This window comes from Manacus candei, unplaced genomic scaffold (assembly GCF_025592945.1).
Source record: "Manacus candei isolate 608988 ecotype Guabito, Panama unplaced genomic scaffold, ASM2559294v1 h1tg000010l, whole genome shotgun sequence".
Lineage (NCBI taxonomy): Eukaryota > Metazoa > Chordata > Aves > Passeriformes > Pipridae > Manacus > Manacus candei.
The window spans coordinates 4620988-4643164 of record NW_026138058.1 but is presented as its reverse complement, the minus strand read 5'-3'; the positions used below and the strand labels follow the sequence as shown (position 1 = coordinate 4643164).

Sequence of the window (22177 nt, the reverse complement as noted above, 5' to 3'; positions counted from 1 at the left end):
ATGATTTCTCATTATTCCTTCCACCCAGATGTATTTATTTAGTTGTTTTTATTTCTATTGCCGTGGTGGCTCAGAAGCCCTGTGCTCTGCTGAGGTTTGTTTCAGTATGAGCAGCCCTATACATTGTAAGTCACAACATAACAGGAGTCTTCCACTTCCTCTCCTACCCTTTCAAAAGTACAATTATATATGCTGTCTTTCCCCGCTTCCTGTTAAATTAAAAGCTGTGCAAGGGTAGAAATGCAAAGTTTAAATATATCACTGTCATCTGTTTTGTGTTACAGAGAAAACAGCAGCCTTTCTACCAAATCAGTCTATGCCTTCTTGTCTGACTTAACTGCTATTAAGCACTGAGTACTTCAGAACAAACCACACAGAGAAATAAATTATCCTCCATTGTCTTTGCTTTCCCTATTATCCGCAACTTGCAGGCAAGAGAAAAAGTGCTGTTTTCAGACTCTCCCCATTTATCCCTGACATTCCCAGAGGACTTCGGTTTGGAGTTGGAAATGAGCTGTCCTGTTTCTCCACTTCCTATTTTTCTTAGCTGGGTTGATTCCCATGCTGCTTGGTCGTTGCTGAGAACCTGGAAGAGGACAGCGGCACGCGGGGTCTGATTTTTGCTGGGCCAGCATTGCATAATGTCAGCAGTGATGGCACATGCTGGGGCCTTTTAGATCATAGAATCAGATGAAGTCTTCTCCACAAAAAAAAAATAAAAATGACACTGGTGTCTCGGAGATATCATCAAGTCTGTGCAATAGCTCAGAGCATCTGAGTCTAATTTAGCTGCGCGATTTAATGTAATTGCAGATTTGGTTTAAGAAGTTGGCTGCTGCTGCTGCTCCTATGGTTGACGGGGAAAGAAAGATATCAAAAAGTGTTCCTTGGTGAGGCTTCCCAATAGGGCAGATAGACACTGCAGGTGTAGCGCAGTAGCTGCTGTTGGGCAAGTAAGATCCGTCAAAATCTATCGCTCAGGAATTTCTGAACAACACAGAAACCAAAGTAGGTTTTCTCTCCTGTTTGAACTTGGTCAGATTAGGGCTGTTGGGGACAGCAGTAGTGACTGATCTGATAATCCATCCTTCCGTGTTTGCTCAAAGTGGGGAATGCTGACTGATGCAGGATGAGGCATAACCGGTCCCTGTAAGCAGAGCCTCAGATCAGGCATAGCTGGGACTCAGACCTCAAAGCATATTCTCACAAGTCCTGACGTGAAACAGAACACAGTGCCACCAGAGCAGCTGACCAGCTACAACAACACTGACTCTCTAATAAAAGGTGAAACAACTGACTCACCTGAAGTCCCTTTTCCTCTCCCTGTGTTGAGTATGGAGATAAGACCTTGCATTCAGGAGAGTTATCTAACTGCCCTTAGGTTGAGGTAATTACCTATCTCCCTGGGTAGATCAGACTGAGCTTTCAATTAAATCTGAGACAAAACATGAATCATTTCTCTAACTATGCTAATATCCAATTTTGTTGTGTCTCTTTTGTGAATGAAAGATATAGAATGTAAAAGGGATGATAATAAGATCATGACGGCAAAATATATTTAGGTAAAGTTTTTCTGCTTTTAGAACTTGGAGAACATAACTAAAAGAAGAGACTGGATAATTAGATATCTAAAAATTCACTTCAAGAAAAACAAAGAAGTTCTAGAAGAGGGCCAAAAAAGGCACACTCTTTTTTGTAGTAATAGCTAACTATTCAGATTGCTCCAATTCCAGTAAAAGGAATGAGAAGAGGTAGAGAGCATCTTTAAGTGAACAGAAGTATCTCACTTTTCTGTTTTGGTTTGGTTTGGTTTGTTTTGGTGGGTTTTTTTTTTTTTTGCATTTATAGAACTGGTACACAGACAAAAAGAAGGAAAAATACTATACAACAGGCAGTAGCACTGCAAGATCAAACCCACCTGACAGCCAATTCAGACATAATGCAACCTTGTAATTGTATATAATGAAAAAGTGTACTTTAAAATAATTTTACTTGTTAGCACTAAGCTGCTTTTCATAGAAGAGAACCTCAGTGATTCATATGGGAATTGGGAACCACAGTTTTTGTTTTTGTTCCAGCTAATTGGCTTTGCAAATCTCTCTGAGGAGAAAAGTTGTCTTTAAAATGTTTCGAAAGTGGAATCCAATGTAATCACATATTCTTTAGTGTACTTCTCTGTGAAGTCTTTGTTATCTATACTGTTGACTAATTGTATGCATGTGAAGCAGTTTTATTCAGGCTTGTATACCTATTTGAGCCCACCTCAGGTTCCCATTTTTTAGGCACAATGCTCCGTAAGTGCCGTAGAATATGTTATTAGCTTATGGTATCCCAAATATTTTAATACTCATCAATATGCTGAATTTTCTTTCGTAAGTTTTAAAGTTCAGACTGTAAGTAAGAGAAGGCAAAAAATGTGGCAGACTGCCTTCCTCAGGACTGTAGACCAAAGGGAAAACGCTGGGGAATGCACTCATCTGCTCCACGCCACAGAACACAGCAGCACTGGGTGGATTGTAGCTGTGTTCACGTCCCCACTGCTTTTTGTGTGTTGTCTTTGAAGTTCTTCCCATGGTTGCTCCTGCTCTCTTATGTGTGTGTGTGTGTGTGTGTGTGTGCCATATGTACCCCCAAGTCTGGGGGGAGAAAAGGGAAGGAGAGGAATTTTATTGTGCCACGTGACTGTTGCCTAGTGCAGGGTTGCAGGGGTTTTACCCTGCCTCTGCTAGACTGTTTGTTGTCTGTCTGGGGGCTTCTTTGTGACTACAAAGGCAGAGGTGTGCTGAGAAACTTCGTGTCTATAACATAAGAAAAAATTACTTGTGCTGACTGATTCTGATTTTCTCAAGGTAAGCTTTACCTCTTTCTCAGGTTTATTCATCTGTTTGTGGGCCTGAACCTCCACACACCAATGCTGAAGACTGCCTGTTCTCTAGCTAAGGCTAGCTTTAAATGGCAAAAAAGCAACAACAAAAAAAAGAAAACAAACACCAAAACTGAGTCCAAAAAAACACAAACCGAAACAAAAAACACAAATCACACCAAATCAAGCAAAAAAAAAAAAAATCCTCATCCTCTATTCTTTCCCCTCTTCCTGATTTTCCCCACAACTGACAGGCACATCAAGGCTCTCAAAAGAACATTCTTCATAGTCAAGGGTGCTGACTTTTAAATTCTGGGCTCAGTTCAGTGTTTGTCTGACAAACCCAGATGATCTTTCAAAACGAAACAATATATAATTTCTGGAGTGATTTGCAAAAATCTGATGGTTTTTGAAATTGAACTATATTTTTATTCTCATTGACAGAATGTTGTATTTTTGGTCTTGCCTTGTGAACTGCAGTACTTAATATGGTATACCAGTAATGTGAGCTTGGGTAACGCCTTTATAGTTCTGGATGAACTCAGCAAGTAATTTATGGTGCTAAGGATGTATAGACACCTTTTTTTTCTTTTTAACCTTGTAATCTGCCAAAAGGCTGAATGTTGGTGCTCCAGCTTGACAACTAGAACTTGTTTTGGAGTTTATGTAAGTTATATAGTTACAGTTTTAATTGTTCACATGTTATTTACAAAACTGCAGCATCCTAGTGCCATGGGGATGGCTGATGTGAACAGCTAAAATAAATACACATAAGCACTTCAGTACAACAGCAGACTATAATGAAAAATGCATGAAAAAAGAACCTTGGTTTTATTTCTTGAAGTATGAGACTAAATGCCAAAATCACTCTTAAGTGTAATCACAACAATTTCAGGGATTAATTGAGCTCTAAATTAAATTAGTTCAGACATTCACGTTCTTATTTAATTTATATAGTGGAAACCTAAATCCCATTCTCTAGCCAGACTTTTATGTTCAGTAAGTCATGCTCTGTTTGACCTGTAGGAATAACGGACAGAAAAGGGAGATGCAGCATTCTCCCTCTTTATTACTGGAGTGGACTGAGAAGGCACCAGTCTGAAGACACTGCAGGTTGGTCAGACCATCAGGTGAGTGTGATTTTACCAGCTAGGGCAATCAGCTCTGGTTTTGGGAGTGTCGTCTGCATCCTAACTTAAGAAATAAATGAAACACTTTGTTTATTGTTTCCTGTGGTTCTAGGCATGAGAAGTACCCTTGGTAATCTTCTTTTAATAAGGGTGCTGATGATATGAATGCTTGCAGGTTTGTTTATTCTGTGGTTTGTTGGCTTGTTCGCTTGACATGTTTGTGTATGTAGAGCTGTAAACAAGCAAGGAGGGAGATGACTCCTGAGCCTATTTAGAGATGGGTTTTACCTTCTGGAGGTAAAACAGTTCCTTCAAAATATTTATTGTGGCTATTTTTAATATACATATATGTATCTTACGTATTAAAAGCATAAGAAACAGTGATCTGAAAGTGTGGATCAAAACTTGATAATAATTTCATTCCAGTAAGGGAGAAGGTTTCTAATGACTGTTTTTAACTTGTTTTTTACTTTGATAGTTACAAGTTTAATGAAAAACAAAACAAAACAAAAAATCACAAGCCACAGAAATTTACAGGTAAGACTGTGAACATGCAGTTCTTTATTTGAATGGCTGCTCCAAAACTATTTCTGTTTCTACTGGGTGTTTTGCTAAGTGTGACATTTATCAGGTGGCCACCAGTCCCATAGAATTCCCACACTGTGGGAATTGTGCTCAGTGTTTGGGCAACCCAGCTGGGCCTCCCCTTGTGCCTTTTCACTTGCACTTCAAGATTAAACAAGTGTATTTTTGGGTTACAAATTTGGACTTGGGTGTCTGAAGCCTGTCTGAGTCCTATGTTTTATGCCCTAAATCCTTTTTTCAGTTTTGGCCAATAGCAGAATTCTGTGGGATGTACTTTAACATTATAGAAGAAAGCCCAAGAGTTGATCCTGCAAATGTGAAGCATGTAGGTAATGTTTGCAATAATGTTTTCTGTCCTGTTTTCATCATAAGAATAAAAAGATCAAGTTTGGAATTAATTTTTTGATTAAAGACAGTGTACCAGTTAAAACTTATCTTAGCTTTTAGGATGATTGTGGGAACACTGAGACCTTTGAGCTGGAACCATATTTAACCTTACATTTTCTTTGAAGTCACTTCTGTTATATTTATTATGAGAGCAGACACACACGGCAAAGGAAGTCCACCCAAATTCTGCAAGGGACTCCCAAGTAAGTTCAGGCTGAACTCCAGCTTTGCCCACTGCTCTTAACTACTCCTAATCAGGCACATGCCATATGGTGGTGCAAACAAATACACGCACAGCTTTTTCCTTGTCAAATAGTGACAAAACAGTCTGGGACCATATGCTGGGGAACACAAGTGATCTCTCTAATGGCTTACATGAACAGGGCGAGCCAGCTCAGAAGAAATGTGCTGTTGCCCCGTTCTTCTTTGCCTGCTGTGCGTATTTTCCTGCAACACAGAGCAAGGATTTGTGAAATGGCAGTTTTTGCAGCCAGTGACAAAATGATTTGCAGCTATGAAGGTGAGTTAAATTCTCAACAGCTAACTTGGCCTGGTCGTTCAGCCTTCGTGACATAGCCAGCTTCCCCTGCTAGGTCAGAAAAAATAATCCACAACTGAAGTTTCTGTGAAATGCTAATTTATTCCCAAATGCAAAAAACATTTGGATCCGTATCCTAGATATTTTGTGAGGTCTTTGAGAGCGTCAGAGCTAAAAAAGCAAAAGGCTTTTTCTTGGGAGGATTATGCAAAATGTAAACTAATTTATGCAGACAGCTTTTTCTCCTATTAAGTCTGGAAAGCAAGAAACACAGCTGAACAATCATAAGTTTCAGAGGAAGACAGACTTGGAACTTGTAGCATTTTAGACAGGTAACTGATGCAGTTTTTAACCAGTTTGACTTTGTTTTAAAAGTCATAGCCCTGTCTCTGCTTTAGTTTCTTGGGCACACTTCTTGACTCTGAGTTCATCTATTGCCCTGCATTAGAAAACTAATTCCATCATCTAATAAGAATTGTGCTTATCATCATTACCAAACAGCAGATATTGCAAAAATTGTGGAATAAACTTCAACTGCAGGCCTAATTAGTCCTTAGGCCATTTTTTTTGTTTCCTTTCCCTACCTCTCCTGTGTAACCTACTGAAGGAGGTGCAAATGTTGGTAATTGGGACATAACAAACACACTGGCTACTTATAGCCAGTGTCAAATGACAGCTTTATTTTGTAGATAAGCTGAAGGGTATGTAGTCTTTTTTCATCCTCAGCTCAGGTGCTGCATATGCTTTGTGTACCATGTTATGTGGTGGTGTGATCTTGCCCATTTCCCCCAGAGATCAAGGGTTTGTTCAGCAGCATTATAGATGATGTTTATGAAGAGTGAGAAAAAGTAATCCTTGTACCTAGAGATCTATCTATCTATCTATCTATCTATCTATCTATCTATCTATCTATCTATCTATCTATCTATCTATATCACTATCTATCTATATCTGTATCACTTTGGCCTCAGGAATTTACAAAGCTCTGAAACAGATAACCTCTCTCATGAAGAGAGGCTGAAAGAATTGGGGTTTTTCAGCCTGGAAAAGAGTAGGCTCCAGGGGAATCTCACTGCAGCCTTCCAGCCCTCCCTAAAGGGGTCTTATAAAAAAAGAGGGAAAGTGACTTTTGACACAGATAGTGGCAGGGCAAGGGGCAACAGTTTTAAACTGAAAGGGAGGAGATTTAGATTAGATTTTAGGAAGAAATTATTTCCTCATAGTAGTGAAGTACTCAAATAGGTTACCCAGAGAAGTTGTGGGTGCCCCATCCCTGGAAGTGTTCAAGGCAAAGTTGGATGGGGCTTTGAGCAACCTGGTCTAGTGGAAGGTATCCCTGCCCATGGCAGGGGGTTGGAGCTAGTTGACTTTTAAGGTCCCTTCCAACCCAAACCATTCTATGAAGAAAAAAAAATAACATCGTGGAAGTTAATAGAATATAGCTTATTTACTGAAGGGGTATCCTGTCAGCTGAACTTAATAGCTTCCTTTCAGTGATTTTCAAAACAAAGGACATACTAGACCTCATTCACCTGGACTTGAACATTTAATATGCCTCCATATGGGAAGGTATGGGTTAAGATGGAGCTTACAGGGATTCCTTGATGGGCTCTAAGGTGGATGTAGGTCTGGCAGAAGGGTGGAAAGTGAGAAATTTTGAATTGCAAAGTATTAACTTCAGGCGTGCTCTTAACTATTGATCTCTAGTATTTCATGTAGTTTCAGTGATTTCAAAATGCCTTGGAACACATTATCAGTGTGCAACCAACATTTTTTGTTGATGCAGAGCCAAGAGGTGTTCCTGATAAAAGAAGGAGCAGAAAGAACTGATCTTGATGACTTGAGCTACAGAAAGGGGGGACAGGGGGTGTGGATGTACGAGGCCAGACATGTAGAATTTTGATGCAGGTCTCTACAGTTAGTTATACACTGGAAACAATAAAGAAAGAGAGAATGTAGATTTTCAAACACATCATAGTATACCAATAACTGGCAAGGTGCTGTACTCATTGGGATTTATCAGTCTTTTCAACACAGAAAGAAAAGTAGAAGTGTTCTGCCAGAGAAGGTATCCCCAATACTGTGTCTAGCTCAAGCCACTCATCATCAGAAATATTAAATCAGACTCCCAAATATAAGGGGAAAAGGGGGGATAGTCAGTGTGGCAGGAAAAAGGATTAGGGTGATCATGGAACACATAACTGATCACTTCAGAGGAAATTAAAAGATTTAGGGGCTTTTTAGGGGTAAAAAAATAAAGGTTGAGATGTGACTGGTCATTTTAAACCATAGAGAGGGGAAATGGGAAGGTATTCATGTGAAAGGAGAATAGTGGCAGAAGAGGTAAGGAATATGAACTGGCCCAAATACATACAGTCTGGAAATTAGAAGTAGGTTCCTAACCATCAAAGAGGCAAAGTTTGGAGCAGCTTTTTATCTAAGGAGTGAAGCTTGTAAAAAAGATCCTCTACTTTTACCTTAGGTTTCATATGTTTATGAAAGGGATTATAAAATGTGTTGTTATGATGGCAAGGGGCTGAAGTCAGTCAGTCCTACATTCTTGCCAGAGAGGGATTGGGGCCTCCCTTTTGTCATTCTTAGGTGCCAGAAGAATTTTCAAGATGGAACTGAAGACCTGAAAGAAACAAGGCGCAAAAGGAGGAAGAAAGAATATGTTGTAGTGTTTGCCTTTGTTTGCAATATGAGGTAAATTTAATGGAAAATTAATTTAACTGGAATTATTGTGAATTTAGAGCTTGATTTGGGGAAGAACTTAAAGGAACTTGTATATATTCAGCATTGCTTAGCATCAAATCTTTCGAAATGAAACCTAAAACAATAGAAATACTGTATTTGCAGAGAAGACATCTGATTAAATGCTGTTAAATTATAACTTTAAAAATACGGCAAATGATTGGGTGATAAACTGTTCCTGGAGTTTATATGACAAAGTTACCAGAAGCCTGATGACAATTCTGCATTATCTTAGAATACTGATTTCTTTGAACTGCAAAGAAATCTTAAACCAATCCAACGCTTCCCCCCCCCCCAAAAAAAAAAAAAAAAAAAAGAAAAAAGAAAAAAGAGAGAAAAGGATGCCCTGATTTCTGGTAGTAAATAACCTTGAAATATTTTGAAACTTTACTGGGAGCAGAATAATTTTCAGCCTGGTAAAGAGAGAATGCAAACGTTTCTTTTGACACCCCAGCATGAGAGAACTGGTAGAGAGCGAGGAAGATCCTGGTCATGGTGGTTCTCGCCTCTTGGAGTACGTGCCGCGGGGCTGACGCCACCGGGCGCTTTGGGGACAGGAGAAACTGTGTTCAGTCAGCAGTAACTGTGCCTTTAATGCTGCCCGGGTGCAAAAACACCTCAGTTGCGCACCGAGGAGGAAGGGGGCAGAGGAGAAAAGCAGTAGCGTTTTCGGCCGATGTGCCCCTCGCCCGCGTCTTTTTGTTTCACTGGGGTTTTTCTGAGGGAAGCTGAAGCATCATGAGGCTTCTGCAAGCAGGACTCGCCCTTCGGAGGGGGCTCAAGCCCGGCTGGCTCCCGGTGGTGGTGGAGTGCCCCGGGAAAGGTGGGCGCGGGCTCGCCCGGAGGCGGGGGCTGCCCCAGCAGAGGGTGCCGGAGCGCTGGGACTGTCCCTGTCCTGTCCGCCCCTCGGCGCCGCTCTCCTCCCCTGTGTCGGGTTTGCCCCGGGTGACGTTCGGATGCTGGGGAAGGAGGAGGAGGAGGCGAAGGAGGAGGAGGAGGTGGGGAAAGGAGCGCCGCTTCCCCCGCCCCCAGTCGGGACAGTCGGCTAGCGGCAGCGCAGGGCCGGCGCGGCGGAGCTCGGGCGAACTTTGCGGCAGCGCGGAGCCCCCGCCGGCACCGGAGCGCTCTCGGCCCGTGGGCGCTGCTCTCCGCGGGCTCCGGGCTCGGCGGCCCGTCGGGCACCATGGTCCCCACGGCGGCGGAGGGGCGGCGGGGGGCGGCGGGCCGCCTCCTGACCCTGCTGGCCACCGCCTCGCTCCTCCGCCTCCGCGCGGCAGGTAAGGAGCGGGACCCCCGGCCGGAGGGGAGGATGCTGCGGCTGCTGCTGCTCTTCGGGGGGGGGACGGGAGGCAGGGAAAAAGCCGCGCCTATTCGTAGGAGAGTTGCGCGTATCCATTTGGGACCGGCGGAGCCTCCAGCATCCCCAGGTGGTGGTTCATGTTGGTTACTTTTTCTTTCGTGTCTTTTTCATTTTCTTTTTTTTCCCTTTTTTTTCCCCCTTTTCTCCTCTTTCTTCCTCTCTCTCTCTCTCTCTCTCTCTTCCCCCCCGCCCCCCTTTTTGGTTTAGTTTATTTTATTTTTTTTTCGGTTCTTCTTGGCACAATGGAAACTTGACGTTGTGTTTCTTTACGAGGGGGCGGGAGTTGGCAGGAGGCGAGGGCAGCTAAAACTTTTGCCCCGAGCGCATCCCGGAGCCCCTGTCCTGCTCGGGCGGCAGTCGCTTCTTGCCTCTCCTCAGCCGGTTCAGCGCACCGAGGCTGGTTGGTAGCCACTGAAGGGGGCCGGGGGGGGGGGGGGGGGGGAGGGGGAAAGAAGGAGAAAACAAAGGAAAAGTTCTGGTTTTAGTTGTTGCCGAGGGTGGATAGCGATGAGTGGAGCCTCCTCCTCTGCCCGCCCTCCAGCCCACTCCTCGGAATGGTTATAATAATGTGTTATTATTTGGGACGTTGAGCGTTGCCAGAATCTCAGCAGGAACCAGAAGGGGATTAAAGTTGAGTGGGCGAGGGGGGCAGCCGCCGTGCTTTCAGCTCATGGAGGCTCGGCGGGGTCTCCTTCTGTGTGCTTTTGGGCTTTAGAGGGTCCCATTTTCTCTGTGTACCTGGCCGGCCCTCGGGGGCTGAGGAGGTCGGCCCTTGGGCTCGGGAAGCACTGCACGCGCGGTTCGGCGAGCTCCACGATTGTTTTTAGGGCTGAATAAACTGCCCTTATTAACATCTGACCTTGCGCCGTGGCAGCGGCGGTGCGGCTGCTGAACAGATGCCAGTTTGTCCGGCATCTCCGAGCGCAGTGCCGTGATTTACAGGGACCTTTAGGGAGCGTGTGGAGTTGGAGAGCCGCGATGGTGTAAGACTTACAGTTCCTGTAAAAGAAGCCGCATAAACTTTTTTTTTTTTTTTTTTTTTTTAGATTATTCCCCCTCCCCTTCCCAGCACGCTTAAGTTATGTGGTGCATTCAAAGCGAAAAAAAGGGGAGGCTTAACTTTTTCGTTTCTCTGGGATGTGAAATGCACCCGGCGAGGTAGGAGCTGCCGGATTCAGCTCTTTGATCTTCCATGAAGCCATTCTCTGGAAAATTGCCCTCTCTCCCTCTTGCAGCAGATAAACCTCACTCACAAACGCCTTCCCGGGGCGCCTTGCCCAGGGACTGAGGGAGGAGGTGACAGGCTGCACCATTTCCATGCCAGGTTTGTAACCCTTCCCGTGCTGTCCCCACGGGGCAGTGCTCCGGGGACTGGGCGCTTGGCAGGGCCTTCCTCCCCCGCCTTTCCTGGCTTTAACTTAATTGCACCGAAGTGCTGGAGGAGACCGATGATGTCTTTAAGGAAAAACAGTGATGCTGCAGATTAGAGGGGACTTGTTAATCAATTGCACGTTTGAAAAGGCTTTTCTTCCCTTTGTTGCTTTCGCTAATCCATTTACCTCTCCGCGGGAGGTGACAGATGCCTATATTTCCTGTTATTCAGCTCCGGGGGCCGAGGTCTTGCCATTTGTTGCCTTTACCATGAAGGGAGAGGGTCAGCAGAAAGCTAGAGGTCTGGGAGCTTTCCGGGGCGAGAGCAGGAGGCGGGCATGTTACAGCTCGCGGATTTGGGGTCAGTTCCCGTCGCGTTTATTTTTCCTAGTGGCTTTATTGCTCCCTTTGAAGAGGCTGCCCCGCCGCTCTGCCACTCCCGCGGGGTCCCGGGCTCCGGGGATCTCCCGGTCGGCCGGGCAGGGGGGGCTGGGAAGGAGGGGTCTGTGGTCGAAGGCAGCGGCTCCCCCGGGGCCGCAGGGAGGATGACGGTCGTGCTCTGAGAGATGCTGTGAGAGGAGATGCCGCATTCTCTGTCCCCGTCCCCACTTTACTCCCGTTACCCCGAGCAGCTCCATCGGTTTTCCGAGCTCGGCGGGACGGAGGTGTGCGCCGTGTCCCGTGAGCTTCTCTCCCGCCTTCCTCCCTTCGCAGCCCCTGTACACCGGCGTCTGTGCATCCGCCGCAGCCAGGCCCTTTCTTGCGCTTCCAGAGCCGCCCCGTGGCTTCCCGAAGTTGGGTGGAGGGGTGCGGGATCCCGGGGAACCTTCTGCCCGAGCGGGGCCAGCGCCTGGCGCCGGCAGAGCGGGCCGGGAGCGCTGCGGGAGCGCGGCAGAGCCACCTCCGTCTGCCGTCTGGGGCTGTGGTACCGCTCTTGGGCTGTGGTACCGCTCTTGGGCTGTGGTACCGCTCTCTCCGCTCGCATGTGCCCTCAAGAGGCGCATCAAATTTGGCGAGAGCCTTTCAACCTTCTCTCTGAGCCAGTATGAAATCGTAAATTACCTTTAAAAGTGTATTTGGGATTTTTTTTTTTTTTTTAAACGCTGCCCCATAAACGGGCTCGTGATCATCGTCTTTACCACCTGTGGAAAGTGTGGATTCCCTCTACTTCGATAGGCACGGAGTTTGAGACTCCATTTTCTTCGCTGAATGTGCAGCTCAGTGGTTGAGAGCTCATAATCACGGCAATAAATACTTGTGTACTTCTATTGTTAAGCGGTATTCTTCTGTTTAATTAGATTTGCTTAGTGGCAAATAGAGTACTTGCTAATCTACATTTCAGTTTAAGGTTTATTTTTTGAAAATGCTGCTTCAGCCTTTTCAGTGTTCTCTTTTACAATATGGCCAAGGTGAGAGGCAACAGAAACGAGGACGGTCGCTTGTTGAAAATGGTGATGCAAAATGGGCTCGGCTTATACAGAGTTTTGCCCCCTTGCCATTAAATAGAAAAGGACGTTTAATCAACTGGAAGTTAATGCTCGCGTGACTTGAGAGGTATGCAGAACGCAGCATTTAAAAAAAAAAAAAAGTAATAACTCTGTCAACAGATTGTCTGGGAAATAATGGTAACTCTTGCCTATGATTTTGAAAGTCCAGAAACTTGTGAACTTCTACCTAATTTTATAAGAAAAACGCCCTCTGGTTTCTGAGAGTACAGTGTTTGTGGAGAAATTAATACAAGCACGGATTACTTCTGAATGCCTTTGAATGCCCATCTACAAAAAGTTGTAATATACACGAATCTTGAAAGTTGCATAAGATTTAGCTATAGCTCCGTCCTGACTTTAATAAAAGAAATTTAGCTCTGGAAATTGTAAAAATTGTGAAAGTCGATGTAGCTTTGAGCACAAGAAGTCTTCACATAGCTTTTTAACAAGTGACACTGGCTACAGTCACTATTTTTAGGTCAAACCTTAATCAAACCTTTTCTAGCATTAATTAAGTCGTTAAGAAGTTTAGTGGTGAAGTTTATCCTTGAGTCAAGAGTTGACACTGAATGATTTTTCGCCTTGAGTGTCTCCATTAAATTAAGCATTTGTAATGGAATTGCACTTTTCTCCTTAATCTCTTTTCTGCTGTAAACAGCATAGAAATGCAAGATGCAGAAAGAAAAGGACCAGATGACAGACGAGGCAAATTAATCCTGGTTAGTGAGTCTCCAGTTGTTTGCAGAAAAGCTGATCTTTTTTCTAAACGCACTGCACTTTGTCTAAGGTGTGAATAGCTTTCAGAACTGTCATTGACATGGAAATATATGTTTGACCACTAATTAGGAAACTGACAGTCTTAGCCCCCAGCCAGTGAGAATAAAATGTAAAAGGAAGGAATGGTAATAAATACTGAGTTTTGTTTGATAACTGCGAGAATCTTCTATGTAGAAGACTTGTGGAGTCCTCTTCATGGCTTATTTTCAGTCTTACATTCACATTTTATATTCAATAAAGATGTCAGTTAGAAGCAGTCACCATCTCAAGCTTTGAATCATACTTTTGATTAAGAGCCTCTGTATTTTTTCTTTTGAACATTGTAAGGAAACAAAAAATTAATAAGCCAACCTTTTTTTTAATAATAATATTTCTTTCTATAGATGTTCTGTGTTGCCTGTGTGGTTGCTCAGAAGGAAGAAATGCTACTTACAGTATTCCATCTAATTTATAGCATCTGTCACTGTGTTCTCTGTGCAAAGAATGGTTTGCTATTTAAGTTTGTTTATTCATTGTGAGGCTGTTGCTTTGTAAAGGAAGTTGTCATTAGGCTCAGCTTGTCTGGATAGCATGCAAGTACTCAAGTCTCCTAATCCAGTGACTACAAAGTAGTTAACGCTTCAAAGAAAAGGAACGGCAGGATTTTGTTGCACTGAAAGAAGATGAATTGTTTGTTAATCTTGCTGTTAGTTGTTACTCTCACTGCAGATTGACTACTACAGCATTGCTATAACCACTTGGGACAAACCACGATTTTACTTGAATTATTTTCTTTCCTCTTGGTTTTGTCTAAACTGTAAGTAGCAAAATGCATTTTGCATTTTTCTGACCATTTGTCCTGTATCAATATGCGTTTGCAAGCGTCCTGCTACACAGTTTTTCTGATGTTCTCCACGAGCTTGACTCACAACCAACCTTTTTCTCTTGACATCTGTTTGTCCTCGGCTAGCTTGGGAAAGGACTTCCACTTTCTCTTCCAAATAATGCCAGCTGGTGATATTTTTTGATATTAAAACTGGGTGCACATGCACGTCTTTCCAGGTGGTAAAAGATGCTTTTTAAAAAGTCAGAAGGGGATCCCTTAGGTGTAAAGTATGACTTCGTCTTTTAAAATTGGCAGTGGACAAAAGCTTTCATTTAAGAACACAAATCTGCATCGTTTATCAGTGAAAACAAGAAATCACAATAGGAATGCACTTCACGGATGGTGCACTCTTACTGTGATGGGTAAAAGTGGATGTATTCGACCTACCTCAGGCTTAGCTGGCTCACAGGGTCGTAGCACTAGTCTTGAGCAGTTTGCAGAGCCTTTTGAAGACCCAGTGTGGTTATCCTGTAGATAGCTCCATGCTTCTGGGGTGGTTTTAGATCTGTTTGCGTGTATCTGCCTGAGCTGTTGTGCACATGTCTCAAAGGTGTGAAGCAAAGAGGATATACACCTCTCTGCTGAATGAATTAACCTTCATATACACTGATGCTTTCTGGTCTTGCTAAAATGCATGCCTGTCTGTGGTGGTGAAGAAGTGTGATAACAGGGGAGCTGATGGAAGAGGAAGGATGTCACAGTGTTGCTGGTTCAGTAGAAGTTATTTGGAGAATGAACGTCGTCTTAACGAGCCTGTCCCTCTTGAGTATAGAGCAGAGTTGACTGACATCCCCTAAAGGCTGTGTGGTTGTGAGGGTGCAGTTTCGTGGACACCTGAAGCTCTTTGTTTGTTTACTTAAATCTGCAAGGTGGCTCTGCTGGAAAGTAGTCATAGGGAAAAAGGATTCTGTAAAAATCAAAGACTGCATAGGCAGAATTGAACAGAGAATTAGCACAATGAAAAGAGCATTTTCTTCTTCCAGTGTAATGATTTTGCTGAAGCAACACAAAAATGTTTTGTCTGGTGTGCTGGTTTAAAGGTAAACCAGCAGGGGAAATGAACCCAACTCAAAGGAGAGATTATAAGTCAGAATAACAATTTAATAAAATAACACAATAAGTACAATTATACAGACAAACAATTGGTTTGAACCCACAAAACCCAAATGTATAACCCAGCACCCTGGGGAGTGAACAGAGTGGTGTTCGTTGGACCTCCTAAGTCCAAAGGAAAAGGAGAGGGAAAAAAAACCCCTGTTGGTGAGAGTGGTGGTGCAGTCTGGTCAAGAGTGGTGATTGCAGTCTGGTTGAGAGTGGTGGTCTCAGTCTTCCTCTGGATCCCACCAGTGGTTAAAAAAGTTCCAGAACTCCAAGATTATCTATCCTCCAGTTCAGGCAGGAATGCCTAGTGCCTCCCTCAGGGCAGGAAGTTCCACAAAGGGTTTGAGGACAGGAGCACCTTCCTATCTCACAGGCCTCTTAACACCCAGTTTGTAGCCTGAGGAGTCAGACTGCTCTGGGCAGAGGGTGTAAATGGTCTGTTGACAACAGTTTCTGGGAAATGGCATGGAAGGCTATGGAATACACAGTTTTGGGTTACACCCATCCAGTGATGAACTGGTCCCAGCTGTTCTAACTAGGACATTGGGTACAGCTTGCAGAAGCAGCAAAATGAAACTGGTGGGGAATCAGTTTGCCAATTTGGTTTTAAAGTAGTGAGTAGTTCAATTGGGAAACTAGATTGGATCCCCACTGGTATTTTGTTCGTGAGCAATCCATCGATTTCCCATGGGAGGCATTGCTTAGCTAAGTACCTTTCAGATTCGAAATTTCTGTTCAGATGTGAACTCATTAAGACAATAAACACAAGTTCGATATTCTTTCTTGGACAAAAAAAAATCCCCATGTGCATATTGTCATACCTACAAAACCTCTACTGAACTTAGATTTCTGTCTTCTAACTGCTTTGTTTGGACACTTCCTTTTAAATGAACAACATAAACATTTAATTCTGTAACTCCAGGTTATTGTCACTTGTCCTCATCAGCACTGCTCTAGGGTGTTCATTTGGTAAGTATTATTTCAATGTGAAGTGGTTTCTATAAATGATTTTCCTTGCTTTTGGTAGTTCAGCACTTTAGCATTATTTTTTCCCATGATATTGTGTATATAAGAAGAATGACTTGACTGGTTGTATAAGGAAAGGGTACATTCTGTAAGAGTTCTCCTAAAATTCTGAAGTCTTACTTTTTAAAACAACATACACAGCTATGTTGAATTGTAAGTGAAACTATCAATGGACTAATTCCTTATCAAAGTAATCATGCAGTTCCATATCCAGTCATGGAGTAGATAGAGGACTGATAAATGTATCACAAAAGACAGGACAAACTTGTTCTTGTTTCTTTAGTTAAAAAACTATAAAAATTGTGGTTGAAAATAAAAAATTTGATTTCTGCTAGCCAGAAACACTCTCCTCTTCTAAGTCATATGAACTGTAAATGAAAAAAGGTTTATCCTACCTAAGTCTAAAAGAGAAATCACAGAGCTCTGCCAAAGGCAAACTAATGAGACAGGCAAGCTACTGCTGCACAAGTGGAGGAGATTTCTTTCTCCCATGTCTGCAACTGAATAGATAGATATCATATCTCTAACTTGATTGTAAAGGAGACACAAAAGATTTTTTGAAGAACAAAGTTCAGGGCCGGAGATAACCTACTTCTGTGACTTTTCTGTGCTGGTTAACTCAAAGTACACATACCTACCTCAGGCATTTGAGCTGTGCTTCACAGCAAGGCCATAACATTATTCCTTATGTACATTTTTATTTGCAAGACATTAATCTTTCATTTCCAAGGCCCTTAGCAAGCTGTAATTGTTGTACTTCTGCACATGGCAAGGCATCATTAAAAGAAGTTACCTCCTTCCCACTCCCTAGCTCTTCATTCTGCAGATGTTGTCACTTTCCAGTTTTCCTGTCAGAGCAGTGGGTGGACATTCAGTAGTCTGTTTCAGGCAGCATCAGCAAAACCCTTGGTCTAAGCTAACCTAGTTGATACTGATTTTGATGGATCAGTGGTCTCACATGGGCAACTCTGCCGCTAGGCCAGAGGAGGCTGCACCTCTTGCAGTGCAGTTACCAAGCTGGGGGTTAGCGGGCAGGCCACCTATTACACCAGGTCACTTGGAGCTGAGAGCTTTTGGCAAGAGAATTTTGCTGAGCAGGTGGGTGGATGATGGGACTGGTACCAGTAGTGGCATCTTCCAACGAGGAAATTCATGAATCTTCATCTCACTCACAGTGTTGTTCTCTGTTGCATAAATTCCCAGGTTATTTCTTCCCTCTTCATAGGAACTTCCCATAAATTCTTACAAAACTAATTGTTATCCTTCCTTGTGTTGATGTCTCTACAAATCTGTTGCTTGAAGTTTAGGCTAATTGTATGCTACCATGCTGGCTGCTATTGTCTGTTTCTCCATACACCCTGTCTTGAATTTGCCTCACATTGCAAGCTGTTTAACACATTGTTGACTAACTCTGGTCAATGCCTGTGTTTCCAGCAAGGTACAGGTATATAAAGAAATAATAACCTGATGCTGGTACATTAGTCCACGTGAGAGTGGTACAATAAAACTAATTGTCTCTGGGATCACCAGTGCTGGCAGAAGGGGCTGCACACTGAGAGACAGGAGGTCTGAGTCACAACTGTGCCGCTTTAGGTCAGGTGAAGGTGTTGTGGGATCTCACTCGTTTGTCCTTTTGGAAGCGTAACAAAGTTCTGACAGTAAAGAATAAGATGTTTCTGCTCTGCACTGGTGTGGCCTCACCTTACATACCGTGTGCAGTTTTGGTCACTGCAATATAAGAAAGATATGAAGCTGTTAGAGAGTGTCCAAAGGAGGCAACGAGGACGGTGAAGGGCCTTGATTTGGAGCTGTGTGAGAAGTGGCTGAGGGCACTTGGTGTGTTCAATCTGGAGAAGAGACTGAGGGGAGAGCTCACTGCAGTTACAACTTCCTTGGGAGAGGAAGAGGAGGGGCAGGCACTGATCTCTGCTCTGTGGTGACCAGTGACAGGACCTGAGAGAATGGCCTGAAACTGTGGCAGGGAAGGTTTAGGTTGGATATTAGAAAAAGGTTCTTCCCCCAGAGGGTGGTTGGGCACTGAACAGGCTCCCCAGGGCAGTGGTCACAACACCAAGCCATACAGAGTTCAAGAAGCATTTGGATGATACTCTCAGGTCCATGGTTTGACTCTTGGGGATGGTCCTGTGCAGGGTCTCGATGATCCTTGTGGGTCCCTTCTAACTCCGTATCTTCTGTGATTCTGTTTTTCTGTGAAAATTAAAAAAACCAAGAAGAATTGCTGTAGAAACATTCATTCCACTTGTCTGGATTTGCAGGAGAAATTACTCCTAAGAGCATATCAAAAGTTTTGCCAAATAGAGCAAGATCAGAAAATGAGATAAAAAATAAAAGAAAAAAAAAAAGGAAGAATGATGTTACTTGAGAATCCAGGACTATAACAGCTGAGTAACTTCAAGATAGATTCTGTAAATCTCTTGTATGAATCAATAATAAATAAAACTGTGCGAAAGCTTAAGGGGCCTTAGCAATGTATAAAATTTTTCTGCATCATTCATCATACTAATGTTTTAGCAAGAAGTTATAAAAGGTAAAGAAAATGCCAGGATTTTGTAGTGTTTAAAGTGAGGGAGTGAGTATTCTGGGAGATAAGTTAACAAATGGTTTTACTGTAATTGTTTCTCATTTAGAAAAGTGACACGGGAGAATTGTGTTATAGAAAAAAACCCCAACAATACTAGAACCAGTAATGTTGCAGTGATGTTTCTGTATGTAGTAAGATTTATCTCTTCTTAAAAAAACCAAAAGCATAAAAGGGCAAGTGAAGGCTATACCAGCAGATTTTAGACAGATAATCCAAATATAATATCGTATTCTCTTTTTTTACCCCCAGGCAATAAGAATTCTGTTCTGATTCTAAATGTGTGTTGGTTTTCACATTTTGCTGACATATTAGAGAAGTGTTGTTTGCTTTTGTTTTTGTTTTTCTAAATATCCCCTTGAGGTGTGCTGCCCTGAGGTATAATTGTCAAGTAATGCAAGAACTACAGAGGCTGTGTATCAGAGAGCTGACTGGACAAAAATTAACCCTGCAGAATCCACCCCAGTGCTGGCTAGGCTACCTGAATTGGCTTACATCCAGTCCCCAGGAGCACCCACACTGGTGGGGGGAAAAGACCAGACAGGATGGCTGGAGGTCTGGGAAGGGGAGCACATGGCAGCCCTAGCAAGGAGTAGCTTGAATTACCGTGGGACTATACTCTTGGGGATAAAAAACTGGATATGCAAAAACACTAACATAATTGTGCAGGCTGGAAATTTTAGAGACACCTTCACAATGTTGTTGTGATTGATGGCTGTCCAGGATTTGGATTCTGCAGAGAGGAGCTGAATCCGTGCAGGTCAAATAAGAAAATTCTCACCTGTCTCAAAAGTCTGTTCTGCAAACACGTGTTTGATTAATCAGGGAGTTATTCACACCATAAATAGTCTTTGTCATTTATCTTTGTGTTAAAACTGTTGAATCTCCAGCAGTTGTTGCTTAAGCTGCATTTTCAGAGTCCACTCAGTTTTTCTTTGCATTCTAGGTAAGAACAAATGATCTTTGAAATTAAATGTGTTAGTAAAACAAGGGAGGGTTTTGGTGTTTTGTTTGTTTATTGGTTTGTTTTTTTTTTGTTTTGGGCTTTTCTTTCTCGATAAACAATGAAATGGACAAAACAGGGGGTTTGTGAAGTTTCTGAAGATCCATCAAAGCTTATTGAATATTCTAAGTTTAAAATAGAAAGGATCTTGTAGCATCCATCTGTAATTACTCTTTTAGATCTTGCAACTTTCTCCTGAGAAATACAAATCATTCTTCTTCAGGGCAGACACGAAACATTTCTTTCACCAAGTTGAAAAGAAAAAAAAAGGGGATGAGTCTATGACAGGAAAACCAGAGATTTGTGTTCATATAAGAATTTCCTTTTTTGGGGAATGGGAAATAAAACTTGTTTTTGGTACCCTAGGAACTCAGTAGCTGAAGGATGAGCTTAAACATAAAAAAATATTTAAAAAGTTGTAGTTATAGTGGTGGTTAATGATGACTCCTTTCATGGTAGACCAGAATCCCTTACAAAGAGGAAAGTGGTAGTATGTAGATAAAATTATAAGCTTGAACAGGATCTGAACCAAACCTACTTGAGGAAAATGTATCTGCTGTTGTTTTAATTTTAAAAATAACTGTGCCTCGTAGCTCTGCCTGGAAGCAATTTAATACAACAGATTGGGGTTTTTAAAAAATATTTCCAACCAGACCAGAAACAGTAGTTAATAAATATCTTGAGAGGGTGAGTCTGTTCTTTATGCTGGGTTTTGCAAACTCAGTGAATTTGGATATTTATATCTGAAATTACAGATAGTAATTCAACCTGTTTTTCTAAAGCTGGTCTCACATTTGTCTTGTTCTCTCTGTGTCGGTGTAGAAATGTAATTCAAAAATCTGTTCCCTAACAGAGGTAGCAGAGAATCTGTTGCAAAGTTCATGATACTGTGGTTTTCAAAGCAAGAAAAAAAAAATAACAAAACCCCAAAATGTTTCTTTCAAATTTTATGTCTAGAGAGCTTCTGGATAATGTTGCTCTTGAGAAGAATATTTTTGCCAGTGTGTTATTGAAGAACATAGCACATGTAGAAAATGCTTTGAAGAGGATCATGCTAGTCAAAGGCAAGAGCATATAGAGTTAGGAAAGGCAGATTTCAGGAGTTACACTGGTTTGTAATCTACCAAATTTAAAGTTAGGAGCAGTTTTGGTTCTGGAACTGGAGGGAGATGTCTTTACACAGGAAAGGACTGCAAAAAGGAAAGGTGTTAATTTCAAAATTACAAAACATGGAAAATTCACCTCACATTTGCTAAACAATTATTATATCCACAGAGGCAGTTATTAGAAAGTTGAGTGTGAAACCAAAGAGTAAACTAGATGCAGTGCCGTCTCCCTGCAGGCAAATCCTTAGTATTCTGTGAAATACCTGTAATGTCATCTTTGCTCCCACTAAAACAAATTGGCATGTGATTTATGATTTCTAGAAACAAAGAGAGAAAAATCAAACCTCACTGCTGTGGTGCTACGCTCCATAGAAATTCCTCAGGTGCCTTTATGCCTGTTACGTTTTCCAGGAAGCTCAAGATCTTCTACAGGCACAGTATGATTGGGGAAAAAAAAAAAAAGGATCTAAAAGGACCTTGAGAGGTCAGATTATTTGTTCTTCAGGGCATAATCAACTCTAGTTGCTGGCACAGCCTATTCTCAAGAGGTGATGTGAACAGAGGTTCGGTGACTTCCACAGGCAGGCTTAGCACTTACTTACTCTTGATGGTAATCCAAGTGCCTTACTTCCTCTTGCAGTTTATTCCTCTGCCTCTTGTAGTTGTACTTGATTTTATTTCTGTTGCTTCTGGAACAGCTCTTTAAACTTTGAAACAAATACTTTTCAAAAATCATCTTGTCTCCTCGTAGATGTCTCTCTTCATCCCTACTGCTTTCTCGGCCTTTCCTCTTACATCATGTTTTCTGAATCTCATGGTTGTGCTCATTCTTCCCTACTGGACTTGCTCCAAAGCAACTTTCTTGAAGCCTGCTAACCAAAACTGGTGTACTCTAGCTCAGGCTGTACCAGCACCAGCTAAAGGAAGATGGTTGTTTCCTATATTTGCCAGATGACGTTTTTATTTCTCAGATTGAAGTCTGGTAGGATGGCATTGCTCAAGTTCTGATCTGCTACAGATCTTTCATGCAGAATTGTTGCCAAGTCCTTGTTTGGTACCAGTGCAGTGGTTTATGCAGAAAGCTTTCTGCCTGTCTTCACTCAATTGCTCATCTTTATTGCCACTCACTCCAAAGCACTTTTTGTTGGCATTTGATTTCATTTACCAAAAGCAGAATGTTGGTAGCACCTAACACCTTGGTGTTGCCTGGAGAGTTCAGCAAGGG

General features: G+C 42.6%; 1 protein-coding gene across 2 annotated transcripts in view; it reads left to right on the top strand.

The window, feature by feature from the left end:
* Window positions 1-9321: 9321 nt before the first annotated feature.
* The window catches only part of ROR2 (receptor tyrosine kinase like orphan receptor 2), a 145271-nt gene continuing 132415 nt past the window's right edge, over window positions 9322-22177 (top strand). Inside the window, exon 1 of one of the 2 annotated variants that reach the window (XM_051777419.1) lies at window positions 9322-9534. In XM_051777419.1, coding sequence (XP_051633379.1) covers window positions 9441-9534 — 94 coding nt within the window. In that variant the 5' untranslated portion in view covers window positions 9322-9440. Of the gene's footprint in view, window positions 9535-9834; window positions 10018-22177 lie in introns of those variants that run through there. The other variant, XM_051777420.1, reaches the window with a different exon arrangement.